The 24,242-nt window shown below is 51.2% G+C and overlaps 3 protein-coding genes across 8 annotated transcripts in view; 1 reads left to right on the top strand and 2 right to left on the bottom strand.

Moving 5' to 3' along the window:
* Positions 1–790: 790 nt before the first annotated feature.
* SERTAD3 (SERTA domain containing 3) lies at positions 791–6,088 on the bottom strand. Of its 3 annotated transcripts, XM_060289006.2 has the most exons (3): positions 6,033–6,088; positions 5,219–5,357; positions 791–2,040 (listed from the first exon to the last, which is right to left on the bottom strand). In XM_060289006.2, the coding sequence occupies exon 3, from the start codon at positions 2,032–2,034 to the stop codon at positions 1,438–1,440; it is 597 nt and encodes a 198-aa protein (XP_060144989.1). In that variant the 5' UTR covers positions 2,035–2,040; positions 5,219–5,357; positions 6,033–6,088; the 3' UTR covers positions 791–1,437. The 3 variants fall into 3 exon arrangements, with proteins under 3 accessions (XP_060144989.1, XP_030730092.1, XP_030730091.1); XM_030874232.3 differs by lacking the exons at positions 5,219–5,357; positions 6,033–6,088 and adding an exon at positions 4,667–4,794; XM_030874231.3 differs by lacking the exons at positions 5,219–5,357; positions 6,033–6,088 and adding an exon at positions 4,583–4,753 and having other exon boundaries at positions 794–2,040.
* Positions 6,089–7,193: 1,105 nt separating this feature from the next.
* BLVRB (biliverdin reductase B) lies at positions 7,194–24,228 on the bottom strand. 2 transcript variants are annotated; one of them, XM_070044230.1, is made up of 7 exons: positions 24,159–24,228; positions 22,102–22,266; positions 14,197–14,361; positions 13,971–14,060; positions 12,458–12,586; positions 8,155–8,386; positions 7,194–7,440 (listed from the first exon to the last, which is right to left on the bottom strand). In XM_070044230.1, the coding sequence occupies exons 2-7, from the start codon at positions 22,178–22,180 to the stop codon at positions 7,329–7,331; spliced, it is 807 nt and encodes a 268-aa protein (XP_069900331.1). In that variant the 5' UTR covers positions 22,181–22,266; positions 24,159–24,228; the 3' UTR covers positions 7,194–7,328. The 2 variants fall into 2 exon arrangements, with proteins under 2 accessions (XP_069900331.1, XP_069900332.1); XM_070044231.1 differs by lacking the exons at positions 8,155–8,386; positions 24,159–24,228 and having other exon boundaries at positions 22,102–22,335.
* The window catches only part of SPTBN4 (spectrin beta, non-erythrocytic 4), a 72,589-nt gene continuing 72,032 nt past the window's right edge, over positions 23,686–24,242 (top strand). For 2 of the 3 annotated variants that reach the window (XR_009560093.1, XM_030874219.2), the window contains exon 1: positions 23,686–23,837. The gene's annotated coding sequence lies outside the window, so the exon portion shown is untranslated. The remainder of the gene's footprint in view (positions 23,838–24,242) is intronic. The other variant, XM_060289275.1, reaches the window with a different exon arrangement.

Below are 24,242 nucleotides of genomic sequence, written 5' to 3'. Positions count from 1 at the left end.
GCCATGTCTTCAAAGGTCTTTGTGGAGGCCTAGCCAATATATCTTTCTTTTGGCTGCACCCCTTGCATTGGAAGCATGGAGTCTTAACCACTGGACCGCCAGGGAAGTCCCTGCAGCAGTGTATCTCAACACATCTTCCCTGGCCTCCCGTTTTTTCCCTTCACTCTCACCAGCCTGGGCTTGCCCCTCCTAAATAAATCATTAGAACCATTAACTTTACTCTGCTTCCTAGCCAACAGTTCTCTAGAAAGATCTGCTGTTAGTACTGGAGGTCTTTGGGCATTTTCTTTCTCCTCTGGGCCTCAGCAGCACATTTCATACAATGAAAGGGCTGACTTTTACGTGCCAGAGGGCTCTATCATTTGACATGTAATTCATGTGACCCAGTTTCTCTCTCCTGTGTCCACCCATGTGTCTGGGGAATCTAAATCTACAAAGAAGCAACAAATACAATTGTTAAGAAGGCTCTGGAGGTAGACTGAATTTGAGTTCTAGCTCCTTGGTCCTCAGTCTTCCTGGCTGTGTGACCCTGAGAAGTGACTTGGCCTCTCTGAATCTCAAGCTCCTCCTATTTCTGTATAATCATGAGGATTAGATGACTTAATTCAAATAAAGTAGGTAGAACAGTGCTCTTAAAAAGCGTTCAATAAATGTTATGCTTAATAATATACCTGCCCCACCTTTGACACGGAAGGGGTACAGGAGTCTAGGGAAATTACCAGGTCCCTCCCACTGACCCACTGAAGTTCAGAAACTTTAGGCAACACCACTCCTTCCAAAGTACTTTTATTTAAAAAAAAAAAAAAAAAATCATTACAAACAATCAAAAAACAAAAACAGAAACAAAAAACCACCACAAAACCCGCCTTTCTTTTAAATAATGTGGCATGGAGCAGTTTGGTTTCCACCCTATTGCACGTGGTCCGGCCTGGTCATGAATCAGGAGGCTGCTTGGATTGCGGTCCTGTGAAGGAGGTGGGGTTCAGCCTGTGGGGAGGAGGCCTGCCCCTCCCACTACCTGGAGGTGCAAGAGGCAGAGGCTGGGTTTCCATAGCAATCAGGCGCACATCCCTGTCATCCTTTGACAGGCCCAAACTATCTTCCCTGAGGCTCCAGTGGACACAAGGGGAGTAGGAACTGGAGGGAAAGGCAGAAGAAATGTGGAAGTGGGAAACCAGACTCCCAGAAACAGAGTCTCATTAAGGCATTTGGAACAGATAAATTAATTCAGGAAGACCCACCTTCACAGAAGGTTGCGATAACCAGACACACACATACACGCGAGACAATTTGGAACCCTGAAATGGGAGGAGGCCACAGCCACTGCTTAGGGCCCCCATCAAAACACACACACACACACACACACACACACACAGAGTTGCATCCAGGGATTCAGCCCACCAAGGCTGCGATGAGGAAGCCCCCCCCATCAAAGTTTTAGGATCCCAGAATGATTTCCATGATGTGATCTAGTTCATTCCACTCCCAGGATCCTGGGGCACAGAAAAGGTTGTGAGGAGGCTCTGGTGGGGCCAGTGAAGGCTCCTTCTCCACTGCAGATGTGTCAATGTCCAGGAAGAAGTCATCCAGGCCAGAGTCCCCCAGGTACCGGGAGCTCAGAGCTTCTAAGAAGACTGGATCGGGCTGGGGCAGCACTTCATTCTGAGGGCCTGGGGGAGCCACTGGATTCTGAGGGGGCTCGGTCTCATCCATGGAGGTCTCCAGCTCCCTGAGAATAGAGCCGATGGTGGCCGACAGGGAGAAGTCCTCCTCGCCCAGGAAGAGGGGCTCTGGGGGCAGGGCAGGTGCAGGAGTCAGGCAAAGCGCAGCTTGGAGCTGCTGGAGGGTGTTGTGGATGAGGACATGCCTGCGAAGGCTGGGTGCTCGGGGGCCCAGGCTTCGCTGGACTTTGTCTAGGGAGATACGGAGCAGGGCTTGCTGGTAGCTCCGCAGGCCTGCTGGACCCCAGTCCCACTTCTCATCCTCCTCTTCCTCCTCCAGATCTGAGTGTTTCCTCTTCAAGCCTCCTACCATGATGCCCTGTGGAGAGAAGAGGGGCAAGTTAGACACACCAGGCTAGTTCAAACCCTGAATCGCCTGTATGGTTGCTGTTGATTTGTAATGATCCAAACTTCAGTTTCTGCATCTATAAAATGGAGAGAGCATGAATCCCACAAGGCTAAGGAGGAGAGTAAATGTATATGATTAAGAAAACAAGATCTGGAACTTCCCTCGTGGCACAGTGGTTAAGAATCCACCTGCCAATGCAGGGGACACGGGTTCGAGCCCTGGTCCAGGAAGATCCCACATGCCGTGGAGCAACTAAGCCCGTGCGTCACAACTACTGAGCCTGCGTGCCACAACTAATGAAGCCCATGGGCCCGGAGCCTGTGCTCCGCAACAAGAGAAGCCACAGCAATGAGAAACATGTACCACAACGAAGAGTAGCCCCCGCTTGTCACAACTAGAGAAAGCCTGCGCACAGCAACGAAGACTCAACGCAGCCAAAAATAAATAATTTAAAAAAAGAAAAGAAAAGAAAACAAGATCTGGGGGGCTTCCCTGGCGGTCCAGTAGTTAAGACTTCGCCTTCCAATGCAGGGGGTGCAGGTTTGGTCCCTGGTTGGGGAGCTAAGACCCCACATGCCTCGCGGCCAAAAAAAAGAAAATAAAAAAAGAAAACCATAAAACAGAAGCAATATTGTAACAAATTCAGTAAGGACTTTAAAAATGATCCACATAGGACTTCCCTGGTGGCGCAGTGGTTGAGAGTCCGCCTGCCGATGCAGGGGACACGGGTTCGTGCCCCGGTCCGGGAAGATCCCACATGCCGCGGCGCGACTGGGCCCGTGAGCCATGGCCGCTGAGCCTGCGCGTCCGTAGCCTGTGCTCCGCAACGGGAGAGGCCACAGCAGTGAGAGGCCCGCGTACCGCAAAAAAAAAAAAAAATCCACATTAAAAAAGAAAAAAGAAAGAAAACAAGATCTGGACTTAAACAGCTGGGTTTGAATCCCACTTACTTGCCCATGTGGGCTCAAATAGTGAATTTACCGCCTTGAGACTCAACTTCCTCATCTGCAAGATGAGGATACTAACTCAAGTCCCCCTAAATCTTAAAGCTGTTCTTTCCACAATACCCTTCTTCAAATGTGACATACACAAGACAGGGGTTGAGTACAGAGACCTGGCCTCAAAGCAGAAAATCCTAGGTTTGAATTCTTCCTTTCACACTGCTCAGCTGTGTGATCTCGGGAAGTAATGTGACATTACACACTTAATGAACAAGAGTTAGTTGCCATTTATTCATTCGATATGTTGAGTGCCTACTATATTCCAACCACCTGGAGCCCTGTAAGGGCACCTATCTATGGACACTCTTCTTTCACAGGGAAGATGTTTCTCTGTCCATGCCCTCTCGCTAACTGACTTGGAAGCGCGCCCAATGACAGTGAAGGAGCCTCCCTCAGGCCCTCGCGGGTGCCTTCAGATTATCCCAGGGCTCGCCCCGCAGGAAAACTTGCTAGAACTCGACTCAAGCCAAGCCCCGCCCCTATCGGCCCATCCAACCAGACGTCGGCCCTCTACAGGCCCCGCCCCTCTACGGAGTCTCCTTTCAGCATTCAGACACGCCCCAATTTGGCCCAGAGGCTTCTGGGAAATGTGGGCCAATAGCCACCAGGTACACGCACTGACGTTGAGCACGCACTACAATTCCCGGAGGGCTCCGCACGCCGCAGGGACTAACCTTCCCCGCCCTCCCCCAAGGCATGCGCAGAGGGCCCGCAGTACGTGGGGGAAGGGAACCCGGACGTCCAGCGGCCGGGCGCCTGCCGAGCCCCGCCCTCCACCGCCTCCAGGGCGGAGGGTCTGAGCTCCAAGCCCGGAACACCCCTCCCCCACTCCAGACTCGGGCTGTGAAACTGCTTTTCTTCGGACCGCAGAAGGTCCTGGATTTTCCCCTCAAACTGCCCTCGGGTTCAGAGACCCAGACCCCAACATAATTCTCAAAGATTTACAAGTGCTCTAGGACGCACTCCGTTCGGGACACTAGGTATCTCAATTTTGAGACCTTCCCCTGTTCTCCCGTCTTTCAAACGCTTCTCGACTTCACCTCCAGTCTCCCCCTCTGGCTCCAAGACCTGACAGGGAACTCTCCCCAGCACCCCCTCTCCGACACGGCGTCTTGGAGACCAAGAGTCCTTGCCCCTAGTTCTCGCGCTTCTCCAAATGCCTGGGATCCCAGCCCAACCCCTCACACCTTTTCCTGAACACTAGAACCCCGAATTCAACCCGTCCCGGAGGCCCGAATTGTCCTAATCTTCAGATTTCCTACCCCAAAAGTTCCTTCTCTAGTTTTCTTGCTTCTCCAAACACCCCATGTCCCAGCTTCAAACTCCCTTCACTTGAAGATCCTGCCCCCAAAACTTCGCCTTCCGTCCAGGATCTCGAAACTCCGGTCCCTAACCCTCCCCTTAATCTGTGCCCCCTACTCCCGCCAGTACCCCGCCTCCGCAACTCTCGGAGGCGCGCCTCCTCCTCTCCCAACCCAAGGCTGATCCCAAGCCAGGCAGCCACACCTCACCTCCGCTACCAGGTTCGCAGTGACCACCTCCGGGAACGCCCGCAGCTTTGCGACCCTCCAGTGCTGGGTAGGGCCCTCGCTCACCTCCCCGGGGACTCTCAGTCTGGCCTCAGGCCCACCCAGCTCAGCCCGGGAGCCAAGCCGCGAGCCACGATTGGCTGGAGTGCTGCTCGCCGCCAGGCCCGGATTAGTTGGGCGGGGCCCCCAGGCCGTCGCCGGGAGACGCCCCACCGGTCCTCCCCTCCCTTGCTCCGCGGACCATTTAAAGGATTGCAACTCGCTGGGAGGCGGGGCCACGTCTCTAGAGTGGAGGGGATATCAACGCTGTTTCTTTCAACTCAGTTACTATCCTTGCTCGGAGATCGTCATTATTGCTCTGTAAGATCTCTTTATACCAGCTTGGACCACGTCGCGGAGTAAGAGTGGCTCGCATTCCCCACTCCCACTCGTCTTCCGGACGGGCGGGTCTGAGCCTCTCGCTGAGGCCGCGCCCCCTGGGTTCCGAGGGCGGACGCTGCGGGGCGGAGGAGGATGACGCATTGAAGACCAGCCAACAGTTTGGCGTGGCCTATGTTGCCTGGGCGATCGCAACCCCGCCCCTTCACCGCCCCTGTCCTTCTGCCCCCCACACTTTACCCCGCGGCCTTCTTCTTATAAGGACTTTTCCGCAGCGTGTCCTCTGGTGGTGTCTCATACGTCCTCCTGACGCCCCATCCTTCCTCTCTCAGGATGGCAACCCCTGCTGCTGGAAACTGGTTCATGGCTCCCCACTGTCCTGGGGACAAAGTCCAAATTCATATTTTTGCCTCAAAGCCCTTCAGGTCTGGCCTGATACACACTCCTCCTTGATCCCAGCAATCCTGCCACACCGATTGACTTTCAGGTTTTCTAAAATGGCTTCAAGTGCTCTCCACCATCATGAACACAAGAGATTCTGTTTTCCTTCTTGCCTTATCCCCAGTGTTTACAACAATCTCAGGTACATAAGTTCTCAAAAATGAGAAAAATAAAAGGCCTCTGGATCTTTAAATTTGCTTCCCCATCCTGAAAATACACCCTCAATTCCCAGAACCCAGAATTCTCATCAGAACTAATCTCAAAGGATTCCTCCTCTCAGAAGCCCTCCCTGAGCCTCCAGGATGAGTTAGGACCCATTCTGGACTCCCATGGTGTCCTGTGCTTCCTCTCTCTTGGCCTTGACTCCTCTGCCCCCGCCTCCCCCATCTTGGCCCTGGGCTGTCTCTGGACTGTGGGCCTCCTGAGGATATGGATCAAGGTTATCTCAGTCACCCACTGCTTGGTCCACAGCATCACCTAGCACAGGGTTGGACACAAAGCAAGCACTCAGTGAAAGTTTGTTAAATGCCCAGACAATGTGACAGAAAGAAATAAAGAGGGAAGAAATAAAACAGTGCTAGTGCCCTGAAAGCCTGAACCAGCATTGCCTCACCTCCACAACAAGTTGTCACCAAGGGGCATAGGAGGCAGTTTTCTCCAGGCCACCCCTGGGAAGGAAGGTTTAAGGCTCCTCAGACCAGTTCTCAGCGGTTGGAATGTGTTAACCAAGTCATCCAGCTGTTTGCAGAAGCAGTACATGATTGGAATGGATTTGGGGGGGGGCGGGGGGGTATGGAGGGGAGAGAGCACTGGCTTGCTCAGGCCTGGGAAAGGTGTTTCTAGGGAACAAAGGTAAATTCCAAAGAGGGACATGATAAGGAAGGGGCAATTCTTCCCCTTCCCTCTCTCAGACTTGCTCCTCCAGGGTTTCCTTCTCAGGGTGGCCCCCGTAAAACCCCATCTCCAGGATATAGCCCTAGGCTTCCTTCTGGATGCCTCCCTCCCTGCCCCTCCCCAACGAACTGTCCACTCAGGCTCCCTCCCGCCCACTCTCCCTTCTCTGCCTCTGGGAACCCCCTGGGTTCCCAGCCTCCACTCTTTCATCCTCTGACCCACCTTCACACAGTAGCCAAGGGAAGCTTTACAAAACACAAACCTGACTGTCCCCTCCCCACCTCTCCCCTGCTCCACTCCTTGCATAACACCTTAGACTAAAGCTTAAACTTTCTACAATGACCCTGGACAGTTTAGCGTCCTTCGAACAGCCTCTGGGGGCTGATTCCTTCTCTCCTCTGAGCAAAGTGTTATTAACTGTAGGGGATAGATTTTAGTTCTTCAAAGGGGCTATGTGCTCTCCAGCCTCCTGGCCTTTGCTCATGTGGTATCTTCTGCCCAGATTGCTATCATTCCTTAGAACCTTCTCCTGGCTCATTCTCACCAATCGAGGTTTCAGGTGGGACATACCCTCTTCCATAGAACCCTGTTCACTCCTCAAGCTGGGTCCCTCAGCCCTCTGTACTTCCTCTATCAGAGTCCTGGCCACTCTGTGTTGTCACTGACAGAGGCAGGGCTGTCTTCCCCACTGGACTGTGAGATCTGTGAAGGCAGGGTCACCACTGGGTCCTCACAGCCACCACTGGGTCCCCAGCACAGGACCAAGAGAGGAAATGAATGAATGAATACCTTGAAAATCTCACACAGAGGCAGACAGAGACACTGAGACACCCAGATAGAGCCAGAGAGAGGAAGAGTCACAGAGGTGGGTGCTCTAAAATAGCTTGAAGCTCTTGGCTCAAGATTTATTGCTCCCTTCCTTTGTTCTCTATTTCCTGGGATGCTGTCCTCCTGGACGGGGCCAGAGCCCTAGTCGTACTGATGGGAGGGGTAGGTGCTGTGCCCGTTGTACTCATCAGTGGTGAGGCAGCGCAGCATGAAGTGGCCCAGGTCGTGTTTGGAGATGACCCTCGAGGGCCCTCGTCCATCCAGGGTCACTGAGTAGGCCCCAGTCAGCGGTTGGTCTCCTGCAAGGTAAAGACAAAGGGACTGGGTACATCAGATGTCCTTTCCCCTCCTGCAACCAACATGTGATCACTTCAGTGATCATCCCAGGGTGTCTACAGTGTGCCCAGCCCAGATGGTATAACAGCCAACAATGTATGAAACCCTTCCCACGTGCAGGGCACTAACCTGTACCCTTTACTTCATTCACTCGCTAAGTGAGTTGTTTTTTTTTTTTTTTGGTGCAGCATGCAGAACTTCCCTGACCAGGGATCAAACCCTTGCCCCCTGCAGTGGAAGCGCGGAGTCTTAACCACTGAACCACCAGGGAAGTCCCATTCGCCAAATTCTTATTGATGACTTATTAAACGTCAGGTGCTGGGCACACTGAAAGGGACAAAACAGATATGAATCCCTGCCCTCAGCATTCAGACAGTCACTAGGAAAAGGCAAATAATAAGATAAGAAAGTAAAATAGACAATATGTTAGATGGTGAGAAATAAAGCAGAGAATGGGCTAGGGGTTATTATTAATTCTATTTTACAAGTGGGCAAATTGAGTCTTGGAGAGAGGAAGTTATGTCCCATGGTTGCAGAGGGTGACTTCACAGTGGCAAAGGCTACATTTGCTCTGTGCCCCCCTCGCCCTCCCCCACCATGACCTGGCTGTTACCAGGGCATCTAGCGCCTGTATTCTGACAGTGACCAACTTAACTTAGGGATCAAATGCAGCATACCAGCGCAGAGACAACCTGGAATCATGTGCAATAAGAAACACACAGGGCTTCCCTGGAGGCGCAGTGGTTGAGCGTCCGCCTGCCGATGCAGGGGACACGGGTTCGTGCCCCGGTCCGGGAAGATCCCACATGCCGCGGCGCGGCTGGGCCCGTGAGCCATGGCCGCTGAGCCTGCGTGTCCGTAGCCTGTGCTCCGCAACGGGAGAGGCCACAGCAGTGAGAGGCCCGCGTACTGAAAAAAATAAAAACAAACAAATTTTTGGCAGGATTGCCACATGGGTGAGGGTGTGTGTTTCTTTTATTTATTTATTTTTTTTTCAGTACGCGGGCCTCTCACTGCTGTGGCCTCTCCCGTTGCGGAGCACAGGCTCCGGACACGCAGGCTCAGCGGCCATGGCTCACGGGCCCAGCCGCGCCGCGGCATGTGGGATCTTCCCGGACCGGGGCACGAACCCGTGTCCCCTGCATCGGCAGGCGGACGCTCAACCACTGCGCCTCCAGGGAAGACCCTGCCAAAAATTTTTAATCTGAGTCTGTAGGAAAATAACTACAGAAATCCAGAACGTGGGATATTTTAAAAGACACCTGGGATAACAAAGTCCTACTGTATAGCACAGGGAACTACAGTCAATGTCCTGGGATAAACCATAATGGAAAAGAATATTAGAAAGACTGTATATATATGTTAAAAAAAAATAAGAACAAAAACACCAGGCCTGTTATGTTTCATGTTATGAAAAACATTAAAAAAAAGAAAAAAAGGATATGGAGGATTGTTCCAGGTTAAATATGACATAGTGACTAAACACAACACACGATCCTGGAGCGGATCCTAATTTTGAGGGGAGGGGAAGGTTGGAAGATATTTTTTGGCAGTTGGGGAAGTCTGAATATGGGCTGGATACTAAATGATGTGGTAGAGTGAATGTCAATTCCCTTGGTGCGATAACAGTACTGTGGTTCGTATCCAAATATTCCTTCTTGGAAGATGCCTATCAAGAGGTTCTAGGAGTAGAGTGTGCCGATGTCTGCAACCTACTTTCAAATGGTTCAGCCAAAACAAAAAAAAGAAAGAAAGAAAGAAAAAGAAAAAAATAAAAATACACACTTATTTAAAAAATATACATTACACATGTATTCACATACATACACATTAGATGCATGCATAGATAGATAGTTAGATAGACAGGGAAAGCAAAAAGGCCGAAATGTTAACAAGTGAACCTAGATGAAGGGTTTATGGGTATTCACAAACCTTTAATTTCTTTAACTTTTCTGGAGGTTTCAAAGTTTTCATACACGTACAAAAAAAGGACTGGGACTTCCCTCGTGGTCCAATGGTAAAGAATCCGCCTTCCAACGCAGGGGACACGAGTTCCATCCCTGGTCGGGGAACTAAGATCCCACATGCCGCAGCACAACTAAGCCCACGCGCCACAACTACTGAGTTCTCGCGCCTCAACGAGAGACCCTGCGTGCTGCAAACTACAGAGCCCACGCGCCCTGGAGCCTGCGCACCACAACTAGAGAAGAGAAAAAACCCGCAGGCCACAACTAGAGAGCAGCCCGAGCAGACCATGTGCTGGAATGAAAAAGACCCCGTGTGCCTCAACAAAGATCCCGTGTGCGGCAACTAAGACCCGACGAAGCCAAAAAAAAAAAAAAGGAAAATAAATAAAATAAATATTCAAAAAAAGAAGAACTAAAAAAAAACAACTTTGTGTTAAATAATTTTTAGGCATGATCTCTCTGGATATTCACTTCAAACCTGGGAGGTCAAGAAGTAATATCATGAACCCCGTTTACAGATGAGGAAACTGAGGCTCAGAGGCCACGGGCCTTAAGTCCACAAAGTGCTGGGGCTGGGACTTTGCCCGGCTTCTCCGCCATGCAGCTTCACCACTGACTCAGAGCTTACGATTCTCGTCTCAACAAGAATCCTGAATTGAACCTCAACATTGAGCTTATCTGAACCTCTGTAAGGCGTGCAGGGCTCGTCTTTCTCCAAGCAGAAGGCAGAGGGCACAGCAGAAGTGCTCATCAGCAGGCAGGCAAATGTGAAGGAGATACAAGTGCCTGGCTCCGGCATCCGCACTGCGGTTCCCTCATCCCTGAATGTCCTCCCTTCCCCCAGACACTCACCTGATTCCCCCTGAGGGGCATCTGCACTGCGGTTCCCTCATCCCAGAATGTCCTCCCTTCCCCCCAGACACTCACCTGATTCCCCCTGAGGGGCATCCGCACTGCGGTTCCCTCATCCCAGAATGTCCTCCCTTCCCCCAGACACTCACCTGATTCCCCCTGAGGGGAATCGTGGCCAGACACACACTTCCTATGCAAGAGACATCATTTAGAATGATGAATTTAGAAATTCAGATTTCCCCAACTGCCAAAAAATATCTTCCGACCTCCCTCTCCCCTCCAAATCAGAATCCAGTTCAGTCGCCATGTCACCTTTAACCTGGAACATCATTTTTTTTTTTTAATGTTTTTCATAGCATGAAACATAACAGGTCTGGTGTCTTTTTTTTTTAAACATATATATATATACACACATTCTTTTCTAATATTCTTTTCCATTACGGTTTAGCCCAGGACATTGAATGTAGTCCCCTGAGCAGGGGAATCAGGTGAGTATCTGGGGGAAGGGCCATCTCCTTAGCGAGCCTCTGCTTATAGCTGAGGCTTACTCTCTTCACCGAGTTTTTTTGTTTTGTTTTGTTTTGTTTTGTTTTGGCTGTGTTGGGTCTTTGTTGCTGTGCACGGGCTTTCTCTAGTTGTGGCGAGTGGGCTTCTCAACGCGGTGGCTTCTCTTGTTGAGGAGCATGGGCTCTAGGCATGCGGGCTTCAGTAGTTGTGGCGCGCGGGCTCAGTAGTTGTGGTGCAGGGGCTTAGTTGTTCCGCGGCTGGTCCGCGGCATGTGGGATCTTCCCAGACCAGGGGTCGAACCCGTGTCCCATGCATTGGCAGGTGGATTCTTAACCACTGAGCCACCAGGGAAGTTCCTGCACTGAACTTTATGGTTTCTTCATTCAGCGTAGCACAACCCAACAGTAATACAGATCATCTATTTCGTTTGTCTCCTCCGCTAGAAATGTAAGCCTCATGAGAGCAGAGACTACATCATTGGTACTTGTAATCGTGGCCAGGCACACACTTCCTATGCAAGAGACATTTGTAAATGCATCTCTCCCTCGGTCTGACTCTCTCTCAATGTGTATTCCAGACCTGGGAGGGCAAAAGAGGGTGTGGTTCCCTCCACAGCACCACCATCTTCTCCGGTATTAGCTTATGGGACAAATATTTACTGAGCACCTACTACATGCCAAGCCCTGTTCTAGGCACTAGGAACACAGCTGTAATCAAAACAAGACAAAATCTGTGCTTCAAACAAAATTCTAGTGTGGGAGACATGCGCTAAGTAAGATAAAGAAAGAAATGAGGGACTTCCCTGGTGGTCCAGTGGTTAGGACTCCACGTTTCCACAGCAGGGGGCATGGGTTCAATCCCTGATCAGGGAACTAAGATCCTGCATGCTGTATGGTGTGTCCAAATAAATGAATAAATAAATGGGTTTAAAAAAAGAAAGAAAGAAAGAGACGATGTGAAGCATAAGTCCCTGTCCCTTGAATGTGGGGCAGCCCCAGTATAACTTGCTTCTTTTTTTTAAACATTTATTTCTGTATTTCTGTATTTTATTTGGCTGTACCAGGTCTTAGTTGCGGGATGTGGGATCTTTTTAGTTGTGGCATGCATGTGGGATCTAGTTCCCTGACCAGGGATCGAACCCAGGCCCCCTGCATTGGGAGCATGGAGTCTTAACCACTGGACCACTGGGGAAGTCCCATAACTTGCTTCTAATAAAGAGAATACAGCGGAAGCAGCCCTGAGAGATCTGACGCTAGGCAAGGCAGCACGCAGGTGTTCCAGGGACAGACAGCCTGCACCTACCACGAGCCCTGTCGTGGCTTCCTTCCACACAATTCTATTGCCAGCTACTGAGCAACGGCGTGCGAGACGCCAGCAAGAAGTACCCCCAGAGCCTAGTCAGCTCCCAGTACTGAGAAAGTCATCATAAATGAGGGGTTTTGTTTTACGTTTTAAAATTTTGGATAGTTTGTACAACAGAGATAATTGAAAAGTATGTTAGAAAGCAGATACAAATCAAGCAGGAAGGAGCATAGAAGGTGTGGGAGGAAGGTTTGCAATTTTCAACTGCCCAGGGAAGGCCCAGTGAATGTCGACAGAGGACAGGAGGGGGCAGGCTGGTGGTAACCCTGCAGCTGGGTCCCCACTCACTCACCTATGTGTGGTGGCATCACAGCCACGTACTTCAGGCCCGACTGCTGCAGTATCTTGTGCATCCGGATATGGTCATCAGTCACATCCTGCAGTCTTGGGGGCACCTTGGACGGGTCCCACAGGAGGAAGGCTGGGGGGACACAGGGTAGGGTCAGCCAAGGCTTGAGGACAGCCTGGCCAGGCCCGTAGCCCGCAGGTCTCCTGCCAGGACCAACCCCTACGGAGGCTCACTACTGCCCTCCAGTTTCTCCAGGCTTCTCACCCTGCCTGCTCCTGTCCACCGTTACCTCCTGCCTAGACCATGGCAGCAGCCTCCTCCCCGGTCTCCCTGCCCCTGCCCCCCACATTCTGTTCCCCCGGCACAGCCAGAGGGGTCAGACTCATCTGTGACCCTATCTCACTCAGGGTAAAAGCAAAGGCCCCATCAGGTCCACGAGGCCCCACCTGACCTCACCACCCAACACTCTCCCCTTCACTCGCTCTGCTGCAGCCACACTCCCTCCCACCTCACAGCCTTTGTAAATGCTGACCCCTCTGCCTGGAGTCCCCTTATCCTCCCACGGCTCCCTCATGTCACTTCCCTTCCCTGGGAGACAATGTGTGATGGGACAAAGGTGAGGAGTATGGACCATGGAGACAGTCCGGTTCCACACCCCAGCTCTGCCAGCCACAGGCTGTGTGATCTCGCGTAAGGTGACGGGCCTCTCTGTGCCTCCACTCCCTTAGCTAGGAAGCAATAAGAACAGCTACTATTCACTGAGCACCTACTGTGTTCCACTGTGAATATAAGTGCTACTCAAAGGAGTTTTGAGAAGATTAAGTGGCATTCATCTGTAAGGCACTCAGATGGTGCCGAGCACACAATAAGAGCTCAATAAATGCTGTTAGCATTAACTGCTCCTGTTACACACCCTGCAGCCTTCCTTTCAGATTATTCCGGGCAACCATTTGTTTAATACCATCTCCTCATAAACTGGGAGCTCTGTGAGGGTGAAGACCTGGCCCATGTATACACAGCTCTGTCATTTCCTCTATGATGTTCTCCCCCTGACCCTTTTTCAGGATGAGTCAGGCACCCCTCTGGGCCCCCAGAGTCCTCTAGGCTTCCCCTATCCCGGCCCTGATCCCTCTGCCCATGCTCCCCCCGAATCCTGGCCTTGACCTCTCTGCCCGTGCTTCCCCCGAATCCCGGCCCTGACCCCTCTGCCCATGCTCCCCCCGAATCCTGGCCTTGACCCCTCTGCCTGTGCTTCCCCCAACCCTGGCCCTGACTGGTCACTGTTTGATGATGGCTCTGTTGCCACGTCCCTCCTCCTTGTAAGAACCACGGCCCAGGGTCCAGGGCTGTATTGTGTCTCTGGCCTCATCCAGCAAGGTTCAGGCACTCAGGTGGTGCTCGATAAGTACACAGTAACTTGGAGTGGCTCTAATGCCGCCTTGTAGGAGCCCCTGGGCTGCCCGTCCAGTACCTATCCCCCACTCTTCAGCCCCACCCCTATGACCCCGCCACCCACCCGAGGTGCAGGCCACGACCTTGTCCACGCCGTGGGCCTTCATGGCCGCCACAATGTTCTGGGCACCCTTGGACATCACTGTGGTAGGACCTTAGAGGAGACAGAGAGTGGCTGTCACTGGTGGGCGGCGGCGGTGGCGGAGGCGGCAGGGGTGGGGCTGGGGGCGGGGGTGGCGCTGGGGGCCGAGGTGCAGGGGTGGGCCGTGGGCAGAGGGGGGGCCCAGTACTGAGGTCATTGCCGGTGCCCAGCAGCACGATGACGGCGTCCTGCCCCGCCACAGTCTTGTCCACATCGGCCGCCTGCCGAACGTCACCCACTATCACGTGGGCCGGCTGGGGCCCCTCTGAGGGCAGCCTGGAGGTGTCCCGCACCAGCACTGTCACCTCATAGCCTGCAAAGAGGGGCAGAGAGGCAGGTCAGTTGGCTTGTGGGCTGGCACTCCCAGCCTCCAGGGGCTGGGTCCTGGAGGGTGCCATGAACCCCCAAATCCATCCCGCAGGTCCCCTGTTCTGAGACAATGGTCTTCAAATATTTTCGCTGGCATACCCACAGTTGATATCCAGCTGGTTGTTAAAATAAGGTGATACCTTGATGTCGGTTCATAAATAACCTGCTCTGATGCCTCCAAGGGTCTCTTCTTCCCTTCACTCCCCACTCCTGCGATTTCTCCACCCTCCGGCGACTAAAGGGTTAATGCCTGGCATCACACTGGTCTATGCCCCCCATCCATGGTCCTGGAGCAAGCTGAGGTACAGAGAAGGACATGAGCTGCCCAAAGGTTGTCCATCATTGGGTTTGGTTCCCTAGGTCTTACTTCTGAAGGGCTGAGTCCTGTCTTAGCGGTTACTAAACAGTCTGAACATCACTTTGGCATGTCACCTCCCAAAAGAATTTTGGATAATTCTGTAACTCTGTGTCCCCTTTCTGACACATACCCTCCCTTTTAAAGATTACAATCAACATATTTCTTCCTTTGTTTTAAATAATGGCAAAATATATCAATGTTTATGTGTATTGCAAAAAAAATAAAATTAGTAGTTGTAGTCTCTGTTATGGACTGAATGCTTGTGTCATATGCTGAATTCATATGCTGAAGCCCTAACCCCCAATGTGATGGTATTTGGAGATGGACCCTTTGGGAGGTAATTAGATTAGATGAGGTCATGAGGGTAGGGTCCCCATAATGGAATTAGTGTCCTTATAAGAAGAGGAAGACCAAGGCTCGCTCTCTCTCTCTCTCTCTACCTTGTGAGAACACAGCAAGAAGGCGGCCATCTGCAAGCCAGGAAGAGGGCCCTCATCAGAAACCAAACCTGTTAGTACCTTGATCTTGAACTCTCCGCTCTCTAGAACGGTGAGAAATGGCTGTTGTTTAAGCAACCCGGTCTATGGCATTTTGTTGTAGTGGCCTGAGCTGATGAAGACAGCCTCTAAATAGCATTCCCATGAAAAATGAGCCGGAGCTCGTTGAAGAAATGGCTGCTTGCTGGGCCACGCCAGGGAGAAGACAAGATGAGCCTGGAACATCTTATCTTGTACCTCCAGCTGGTACAAGAAATGAGAAAAATGATGGGGTGGGCTTCCCTGGTGGTGCAGTGGTTGAGAGTCCGCCTGCCGATGCAGGGGACACGGGTTCGTGGGATCTTAGTTCCCTGGCCAGGGATTGAACCCGGGCCCTTGGCAATGAAAGCACGGAGTCCTAACCACTGGACCGCCAGGGAACGCCCCTGTTACATTTCTCTTGATAGCTATCATCATATATGTAAAAAACAAATGATTAGAAATTTGTACACTCTGGGGCAGTGATAATGGTCATTATCATACATAATATTTAGAGAGCACTCACTATATGCCAGGTGCCAAATTCCTTACATTTATTCGCTTCTTTAATCCTCCAAGCAATCCTGGGTTTGAATTCTGTCTGGCCCTACCACTACCTAGCTGTGACACTGGGCAACTCACTTAACCTGTCTGGGCCTTAGGGCCTTCATTTTTAAAATGACACTAATCATAGTCTCTACCTTATAGGGTTACTGGGGGTTTAAATAACATTTCTTTTTTTTTTTTGGGCCACGCCATGCAGCTTGCAGGAACTTAGTTCCCTGACCAGGGATTGAACCCAGGGCCACAGCAGTGAAAACGCCGAGTCCTAACCACTAGACCACCAGCGAACTCCCTAAATAATATTTCTAAAAGTTTAATGCAGTTGGTTGATTTTTGACAAGGGTGCCAAGATGATTCAATGGGGCAAGCACAGTCTTTTCAACAAATGATGCAGGGACAACTTGATATCCATATGTAAAAGAATGAAGTTGGATCCCTATTACCTCACATCATATATAAAAATTAACTCAAAATGATCAAAGACCTAAATGTAAGTGCTAAAACTATAAAAATCTTAGAAGAGGGCTTCCCTGGTGGTACAGTGGTTAAGAATCCGCCTGCCAATGCAGAGGACACGGGTTTGAGCCCTGGTCTGGGAAGATCCCACATGCTGAGGAGCAACTAAGCCCATGTGCCACAACTACTGAGCCTGCACTCAAGAGCCCTTGAGCCACAACTACTGAAGCCCACGTGCCTAGAGCCTGTGCTCTGCAACAAGAGAAGCCACTGCAATGAGAAGCCTGTGCACCTCAATGAAGAGTAGCCCCTGCTCGCTGCAACTAGAGAAAGCCCGCGCACAGCAACGAAGACCCAACACAGCCCAAAATAAATAGAATAAAATAAATTAATAAAAAAAAATCTTAGAAGTAAACATAGGCATAAATCTTTGCGTCTTTGGATTAGGCAATGGTTTCCTAGCTATGACACCAAAAGCACACGCAGCAGAAGAAAAAATAGATACACTGGACATCATCAAAATTAAAAATTTTTGTGCTTCCAAGGACACTATCAAGAAAGTGAAAAGACAACCCACAAAATGGGAGAAAAATTTTGCAAGTCATATAGCTGATAAGAGACTTGTATTTAGAATATATAAAGGACACCTACAACTTGATAATAAAAGATGAACATTAAAAGCTGGGCAAGGACTTCCCTGGTGGTCCAGTGGGTAAGACTCCACACTCCCAATGCAGGGGGCCGGGGTTCAATCCCTGATCTGGGAACTAGATCCCGCAAGCCGCAACTAAGAGTTCGCATGTTGCAACTAAGAAGTCCGCATGCTGCAACTAAAAGATCCCGCGTGCCGCAACCAAAAAAATAAATAAATAAAGATCCTGCATGCTGCAACTAAGACCCGGCACAGCCTAAATAAATAATTAATTAAAAAAAAAATCTGGGCAAAAGATCTGAATAGACATTTCTCCAAAGAGGTTATACAAATGGCCAATAAACACATGAAAAGATACTCAATATCATTAGCCATCAGGGAAATGCAAATCAAAACCACAGCAAGATCCCATTTCATACCCACCAGGATGGCCATCATCAAAAAGACATAATAAATGTTGATGTGCATGTGGTGAAACAGGAACCCTCATACACTGCTGATGGGAACGTTGAATGATACACCTGCTTTGGAAGGTAATCTGGCAGTTCCTCGGAAGGTTAAACGTATTGTTACCATGTGACCCAGCAATTCCACTCCTAAGTATATGCCAAAGAGAAATGAAAACATCTGTGCACACAAAACTCATACGTGAATGTTCATAGAGGCATTACTCATCATAGCCCCAAAGTGGAAACCACCCAAATTTCCATCAACCGAATGGATAAATAAAATGTGGTATATCTAAACAATGTAATGGTATTCAACAATAAAAAGAAATGATACACATGCTACGATATGGATGAACTCTGAAAAAACAATTTTTTTGCTAAGTGAAGGAAGCCAGTCATAAAGAGCCACATAGCGTACGATTCCATTTATATGAAACGTTCAGAACAGGCAAATCCATATAAACAAGGAGCAGGTGAGCGGTTGCCTAGGGCTGGGGAAGGGGTTGAGCAGGAAAATGGGGAGTGACTTCTAAGGGTTTCTTTTGGTGGTGATGAAAATGTTTCAAACTGATTGTGGTGAGGTTTGCACGAGTCTGTGAATATGCTAAAAACCACTGAGCTGTATACTTTAAATGGGTGAATTGTATGGCACGTGAATGATATCTTAAAAAAGCTGCAATGTAAAAAATGCAAAACGAAAACAAATGAAAAGATTAGAAGAGTGTCTGGCATAGGAAAGAGCATTATACGGGTGTTGGTTGTTACTATACCTTTTCACCATCTCACAATTTTTTTTCCCGTCCTGGTCTAGTATTCCCTGGGCTCCTGGACTCTCTCAACCCCTCCAACCCATATTTCACGTGGTAGCCAGGTAGAGCTTTCCACTGTTATATCAAAGTGCCCTTGGCTCAGATCCCTCCCCTGACCGCCCGCCCCCCCCCCCACCGGTGCCCTGAGATAGTCATGTTCCTTAGGACAGACTTCAAGGCCCCCCAGGATATGGCCTCTCCTCTCTCAACTGTGCTGGAGCCATGGCCCTTTTCGCACACTGAACTTCTTTCAGTTCCTCAAATGCATCATGCTGTTTCCTGCCTCCTGGCTTTTGCACGTGCCCCTCTGCCTGGAGCACCCTTACCCTCTTTCCCCAGAACCCCCAGCCAATTGTGCTTCCTCTGTCATGGCCCTACTTATGCTGACCTGGAATCAAGCAAGGGCCCTGTGGGTCCAGGGACTGTGACATATTCGCCACCATCTCCCTGACTTTTATATCAACACAAAAGCACACGATATACTGTCTCATGGACCTGGGTTCGAACTCTGGCTCCACCTCTTTTTTTTTTTTTTTTTTGGCCCAGCCGGGCATGTGGGGTCAGTTCCCTGACCAGGGATCGAACCTGTGCCCCCTGCAGTGGAAGTGCGGAGTCTTAACCACTGGACCGCAGGGGAAGTCCCAGCTCCACTTACTGGCTGAGGAACCTCAGGAAACACCTTCCCTGACTGGCCCTCAGTCTCCTCTCTAAAGTGAAAGTCACAATCCCTAGCATCCCCACCCTGTGTGACCACCTTTCATAAGGGAATGACACCTGTGCTGCCCTCACACACATCGGGGAGCAATGAGAGCTTTCATGATGCCACCGCAGGCACTGGTTCATTACCACTGTATTAGTTAAAACGGACCCTAGTAAACTGTGGGTATTTTGGAGGAGAAACGTTCTCACGGACAGTGAGAGCTCTGACATAGGCCCAGCACAAGAGTGCCTGTTAATGGTACATTATTGGTGATTAGTGACATTTATTGAGGGCCTCCTAGGGAATTCCCTGGCAGTCCAGTGGTTAGGATTCCACAGTCTCACTGCTGAGGGCCCAGGTTCAATCTTCAATCCCTGGTCGGGGAACTAAGATCTCACAGGCTGTGTGGCACAGCCAAAAAAAGAGAGAGAGAGAGAGAGAGAGAGAGAGAGAGAGCCTCCTATGTGCCAAGTGCTGTGCTAAGCTCTTTCTGCAGATGAATGATGTTTTTTTCCAAAAATTTTTAACACAACCCACATTTAAATTACATGTGGCTAGTGGCTACCATACCAAACTATAGTGTTAGAATTCACAAATTTTGCCCTTCACAAAGAACAAGAGCATTTGTAGGTTATTTCTAAACATTTCTTTTTTTTTCTTTTCTTTCTTTTTTTTTGTTTAAAAAATCCCTTACTTTATTTATCTTTTTCCATTAATTTTTAATTTTGAAATAAATTCAGACCTATAGGAAAGTTCCAAGACCTAGATTCGCATATATGCTTTATCTTTCTCTCTGTGTATATATAAAACATACACATAACATGTATAATTATATATGTGTATAAAGCTTTTTCCTAACGATGTGAGAGTCAGTCGTAGAGATCATGCCTCTTTTAAGCTTTTTTGATCTCAACCCTCCATACAAAATAGATTTCACTTCCAAACCCAGTATACACAAACCCATACATATATAATTGAAACGAAAGTTTCATAAAACCAATATTTAACATGTGATACATTCTGACACTGTTGTGACCAATTAAATATATTTCAGAACTCATTATGACCCACAGTTTGAAAAGCCCCAGATTGTAACAACCCCACAAAGTAGGTTGTATTATATGCCCATTTTGAGGATGGGGAAACTAAGGCAATTTTAGGTAATTGGGCCAGGATCACACAGCTATAATCTGAGTTCTCTCAGCCAAGGAGTGTCTATTGAGCACCAACTATATGCTGGACACGGTTCTAAGCATTTTCCATATATTGTAATATCTCATTTAATCATCACAAGAACCCCAGGTCGAGTTCTACTAGTTTCATCCTCACTTTACAGATATCTAGGTACACAGATGACAAGGCACTTGACCACACAGTTGTTAAGTGGCAGAGCTGGGGTTTGGAATGCAGACACACAGGCACCAGAGTCTATGCCTGTCAGGACTCAGCCCTACAGAATCACTGAGATAAATAAAAGCCGAGCTCATTGAACCCCTTCCTTTTTCTGATGGGGACAGCGAGGCTCAGGTTCACTGTGGCTCTGAAGAGAGCTGTCAGAGCCACAGTGAGAAGCCGCGGACTCCCCTAGGCCTCAACGCTCCACACCCCCAGGTGCAGTCCCAGCTGTGCCCAGCAGGGTGGATGAGCAGAATTTCATAGAATCCAGGATTGAGAGAAAGGTAGTAACACGGTAATCCAGTTCCTCAGGGTGACTCAGCAACTCTCAACATCTCCCTCTTACTTCCTCCCCTGGAAATGTTTACCAGCAAATTTGTTCCTCCTGTCCCTACAAGCCAAGATCCTCACTAGGTCTTCCCAGGGAGGGGGAGAGCAGTGGGCTGAATGGGGAACTTTCAGGCAGAGTCCCTTGAAGGGACAGCTGGGCTAGGAGACAGCTGAGAGTGGGATCCTGGTGGCCTCCACCCTTTTGGGGCAACCAGATAGTCAATATCTTCAGAGTCACCAAGGCCAGCAAGGGTGGGGCGCTATATCTGGAAATGTCAGGCTCCGATGGGGGTTGGTGAAGTCTGGACGGTGGGGGCAGGGTACTGCTGCATGATACTGATCCCCTTTCCTGCCCCCTTTCCTGGGGCAACTGCAAATTTTCAGTGCTCATTGACTTTCCCGGGACCCGTGTGCCCAAGTCTTCACCCTTGTCTCCGTGATCTTCTTTCCATTAGGTGCCCACAGCAAGCCACCCGTCAGCCTTTTCAACTTTAAGCCTTGGTGCCCACACCAAGAGCCGGTGGTCTTTTGGCAGTTAAGAGCAAGCACTGGTGGGACTTCTCTGGTGGCGCAGTAGTTAAGAATCCCCCTGCCAATGCAGGGGACACGGTTTCGAGCCCTGGTCCGGGAGGATCCCACATGCGGCGGAGCAACTAAGCCCATGTGCCACAACTACTGAGCCTGCACTCTAGAGCCCACGAGCCACAACTATTGAGCCCACGTGCTGCAACTATTGAAGCCAGCACGCCTAGAGCCCGTGCTCCACAAGAAGAGAAGCCACCGCAATGAGAAGCCCACGCACCATGATGAAGAGTAGCCCCGCTCTCTGAAACTAGAGAAAGCCCGCGCGCAGCAACGAAGACCCAACGCAGCCAAAAATAAATAAATAAAATGTGGTGGGGGAGTAAAAGACCCATTGGTGGTCTCAATAAAAAACAAACAAACAAACAAAGAACAAGCACTGGGTACAAATTCCAGCACTGCCACTTTCCAGCTATGTGACATTGGGCAGATCACTCAGTGGGCCTCAGTTTTCTCACCTGTCAAATGGGGTGATACTAGTTCCCACCCGACATGAGTGCTGTGCGGATTTAACACGTGCTAAGAGAGGACAGTGCTGGGAGGCCAGCCCAATGCCTGGCTTAGTTAAGCCCTTGCTGGGTGTGCAACCACCAGCACCACAATAACAACTACATTTCGTCAGAGCATTAGATTTAAACCTGTCACTACAGTCCCCCAGCCTCCTAGGGCCAATACCTGTTCCTTGGGCTCACGTAAAATTGGACCTCACAGCGTCCCCCGTTTCTGCCCCCGTGGCCACCTGTTTTGCCCCCCTAGGTCCTCACACATCAAGGGCACTGAGGGCCCCAACCAGCCTCGGCCCGACCCCATGATTCCACTTCCTAAAGTTCTGTCTGTGTACCCCGTGACACGCCCTGCCCGCCCCAGCTCATGCCTGCTTGCACCGCCTGCGCCAGGGTGGTGAGCCCGGTCCTTCCGGTGGCGCCGAAGATGGCAATCTTCTTGACGGCCATGCTGCGGGGTCGTGGGGTTGCGGGGCCGCGGAGTCGCAGGACACGCGGGAACCGACTGGCTGCTACGCCGCCCTCTCCGTCCTTCCCTAGCGGGAGAGACGGGGCGGGGCCGCTCAGAGGGCCACGCCTCAGCCAGCCTCCTGCCCTCGACTCCGGCCGAGGGGCGGGGCCATAAGGCCACTCCTCTGGTTAAGAACGGGGTGGGCGGGGCGGGAGTCGGCTCGCCTCCGCCTGCGGCCCAGCACCGCCTTCCAGCCCACCACTTAGACTGGGAGGCGTGGCCGTATCTGGAGGTCTACGACGGTGAACCCAGTGCCCCGCCTCCGAGCTCTAAACTCCCAGAGCGGGGCGGGGCGAGCGCGGGCCACACCCACATCTCTCTCCTCGCTCAGACCCCCTCTCTCAGGGCCACTAGGCTGATCTGGGACTCACACTACGCCCCGAGGCCTCCTCTAGGCTACAATGGGAAAAAGTGAGGGAGGACAGTGTGGGTGTGTGGGTGTGACACTGTAACTGCGTGTCTATGTGCCCGTGTGGCCCTGTGTGACTGTGAATAACGCCAAAGGAGAGCATGGTTGTGGGTGGTACCATGTGCCGTCCTCTGCGTAAAACACCGTATTACAGTATGAGACTGTGTGTGACACCACGTGTGGAAGACATTGATGCTGTTCTTCTGAGACCTCGTAGTGACACTGGGTGACAGTGGGTCAGTCTGTGATGCTGTATGCATCCATGCCGCTGGGGGATATGGTGTGAGTGTGGGACATGTGTGAGTTGTGTTATGTGGGAGTGTGTGACTCTGTTAGTGTGTGACACTGCGTGTGTCATGTAAGTTGTGTGACAACGTGCCATCATTTGAGTGTGGCTGTGGGTGTTGACTGTTGTTGTGGTGCTATTTGTGACCTGTTACTGTGTGATGTGTAAGTGGGCGACAGTGTCGGGTGTATGACCCCCATGTGAGTGTGTAAGGGGTGTAACAAGTTCGAGTGTGTAAAAGTGTGTGACGCTGTGTGATAGTGAAGCCGTGTGACAGTCCTTGTGACCCCGTGGAGGTGTGCAGCAGTGTGCGGCATATGTGTACTTGTGCACGAGACCGCGTGAATGGTGGTGACAGCATTTGAGTGCTTTACAGTGTGTGACGCTGTCGGGCCCTGTTCCAGGGCGGGACCTCATGTGAGCTTATGACTGCGTGAGACGGTTTGAATATTTGACACTGTGTGACCCCATGTGAGGGGGTGGCAGTGTGTGTGTGGATGTGGATAATGTCTGTGACGCTGTAGGTGACCCCGTGTGTGTGTGGCAGTGTGTGACTGTGTGACCCCGTGAGAGTGTGGACTGTGTGTGACGCTATCTCGGGCCCCTGCAGCTGTGTATCACACGCCGTGGCCGGGTGTGTGACCGCGCGTGGGCCGGCGCTGCAGGCGGCCGGGGTTGGCGGGGCACCGCGGGCGGGAGGGGGTCCCGGGGGCGCGCCGAGCGCGGCGGCCGCGCGAGCGGGAGGAGGCGCGCCGGCGGCCGCGGCGCATGCGGATCTGACCGAGCGGCTGGGCCGGTGGGGCCGAGCAGAGACGGCCAGGCCGGGCAGTGGACGCCGACAGGGAGGGCGGTCGGGCACGGTCAGCAGCGGGGACAGCGGCACCGGCGGCCGCGGGCCCAGGTGAGCGGCTTGGGGATGGATAGCCCCTCCCTCCAGCATCTTCCCACCTGCCCTAGCATCCCTCCCCCGCGCGCCTTGGACATGGACTGAGCCCCGAGGGTCTCCCCGGCTGGGGGAGGCGGAGGGTTGAGGGCAGAATCAGCTCCCATCCGTCAACCCAGTCCAGCCTCCGCGCCATGCGTGGGTCTTTCATCCAAGCCTTGTCCTTCCCAGGCCCCTCTCCTTGGGAACGGTGACTAGACTGCAGGGAGAGAGAGGCACGGGCTTGGAAGGGTTAAAGCATCCTATCTCAGGTCCCATCCCCAGCCTCGCCCAGCCAACCTTTCCTGGAGTCTGCAGGACACCCCCTTCCACCTCCGCCACCGCCTTCTCCCTTCCTTCTCCCGTTGAATCACGTAATGGCCA

This window comes from Globicephala melas, chromosome 19 (genome assembly GCF_963455315.2).
Source record: "Globicephala melas chromosome 19, mGloMel1.2, whole genome shotgun sequence".
Classification (NCBI taxonomy): Eukaryota; Metazoa; Chordata; class Mammalia; order Artiodactyla; family Delphinidae; genus Globicephala; species Globicephala melas.
The sequence above is the reverse complement of the archived record's forward strand: the minus strand, read 5'-3'. Positions and strand labels throughout refer to the sequence as shown.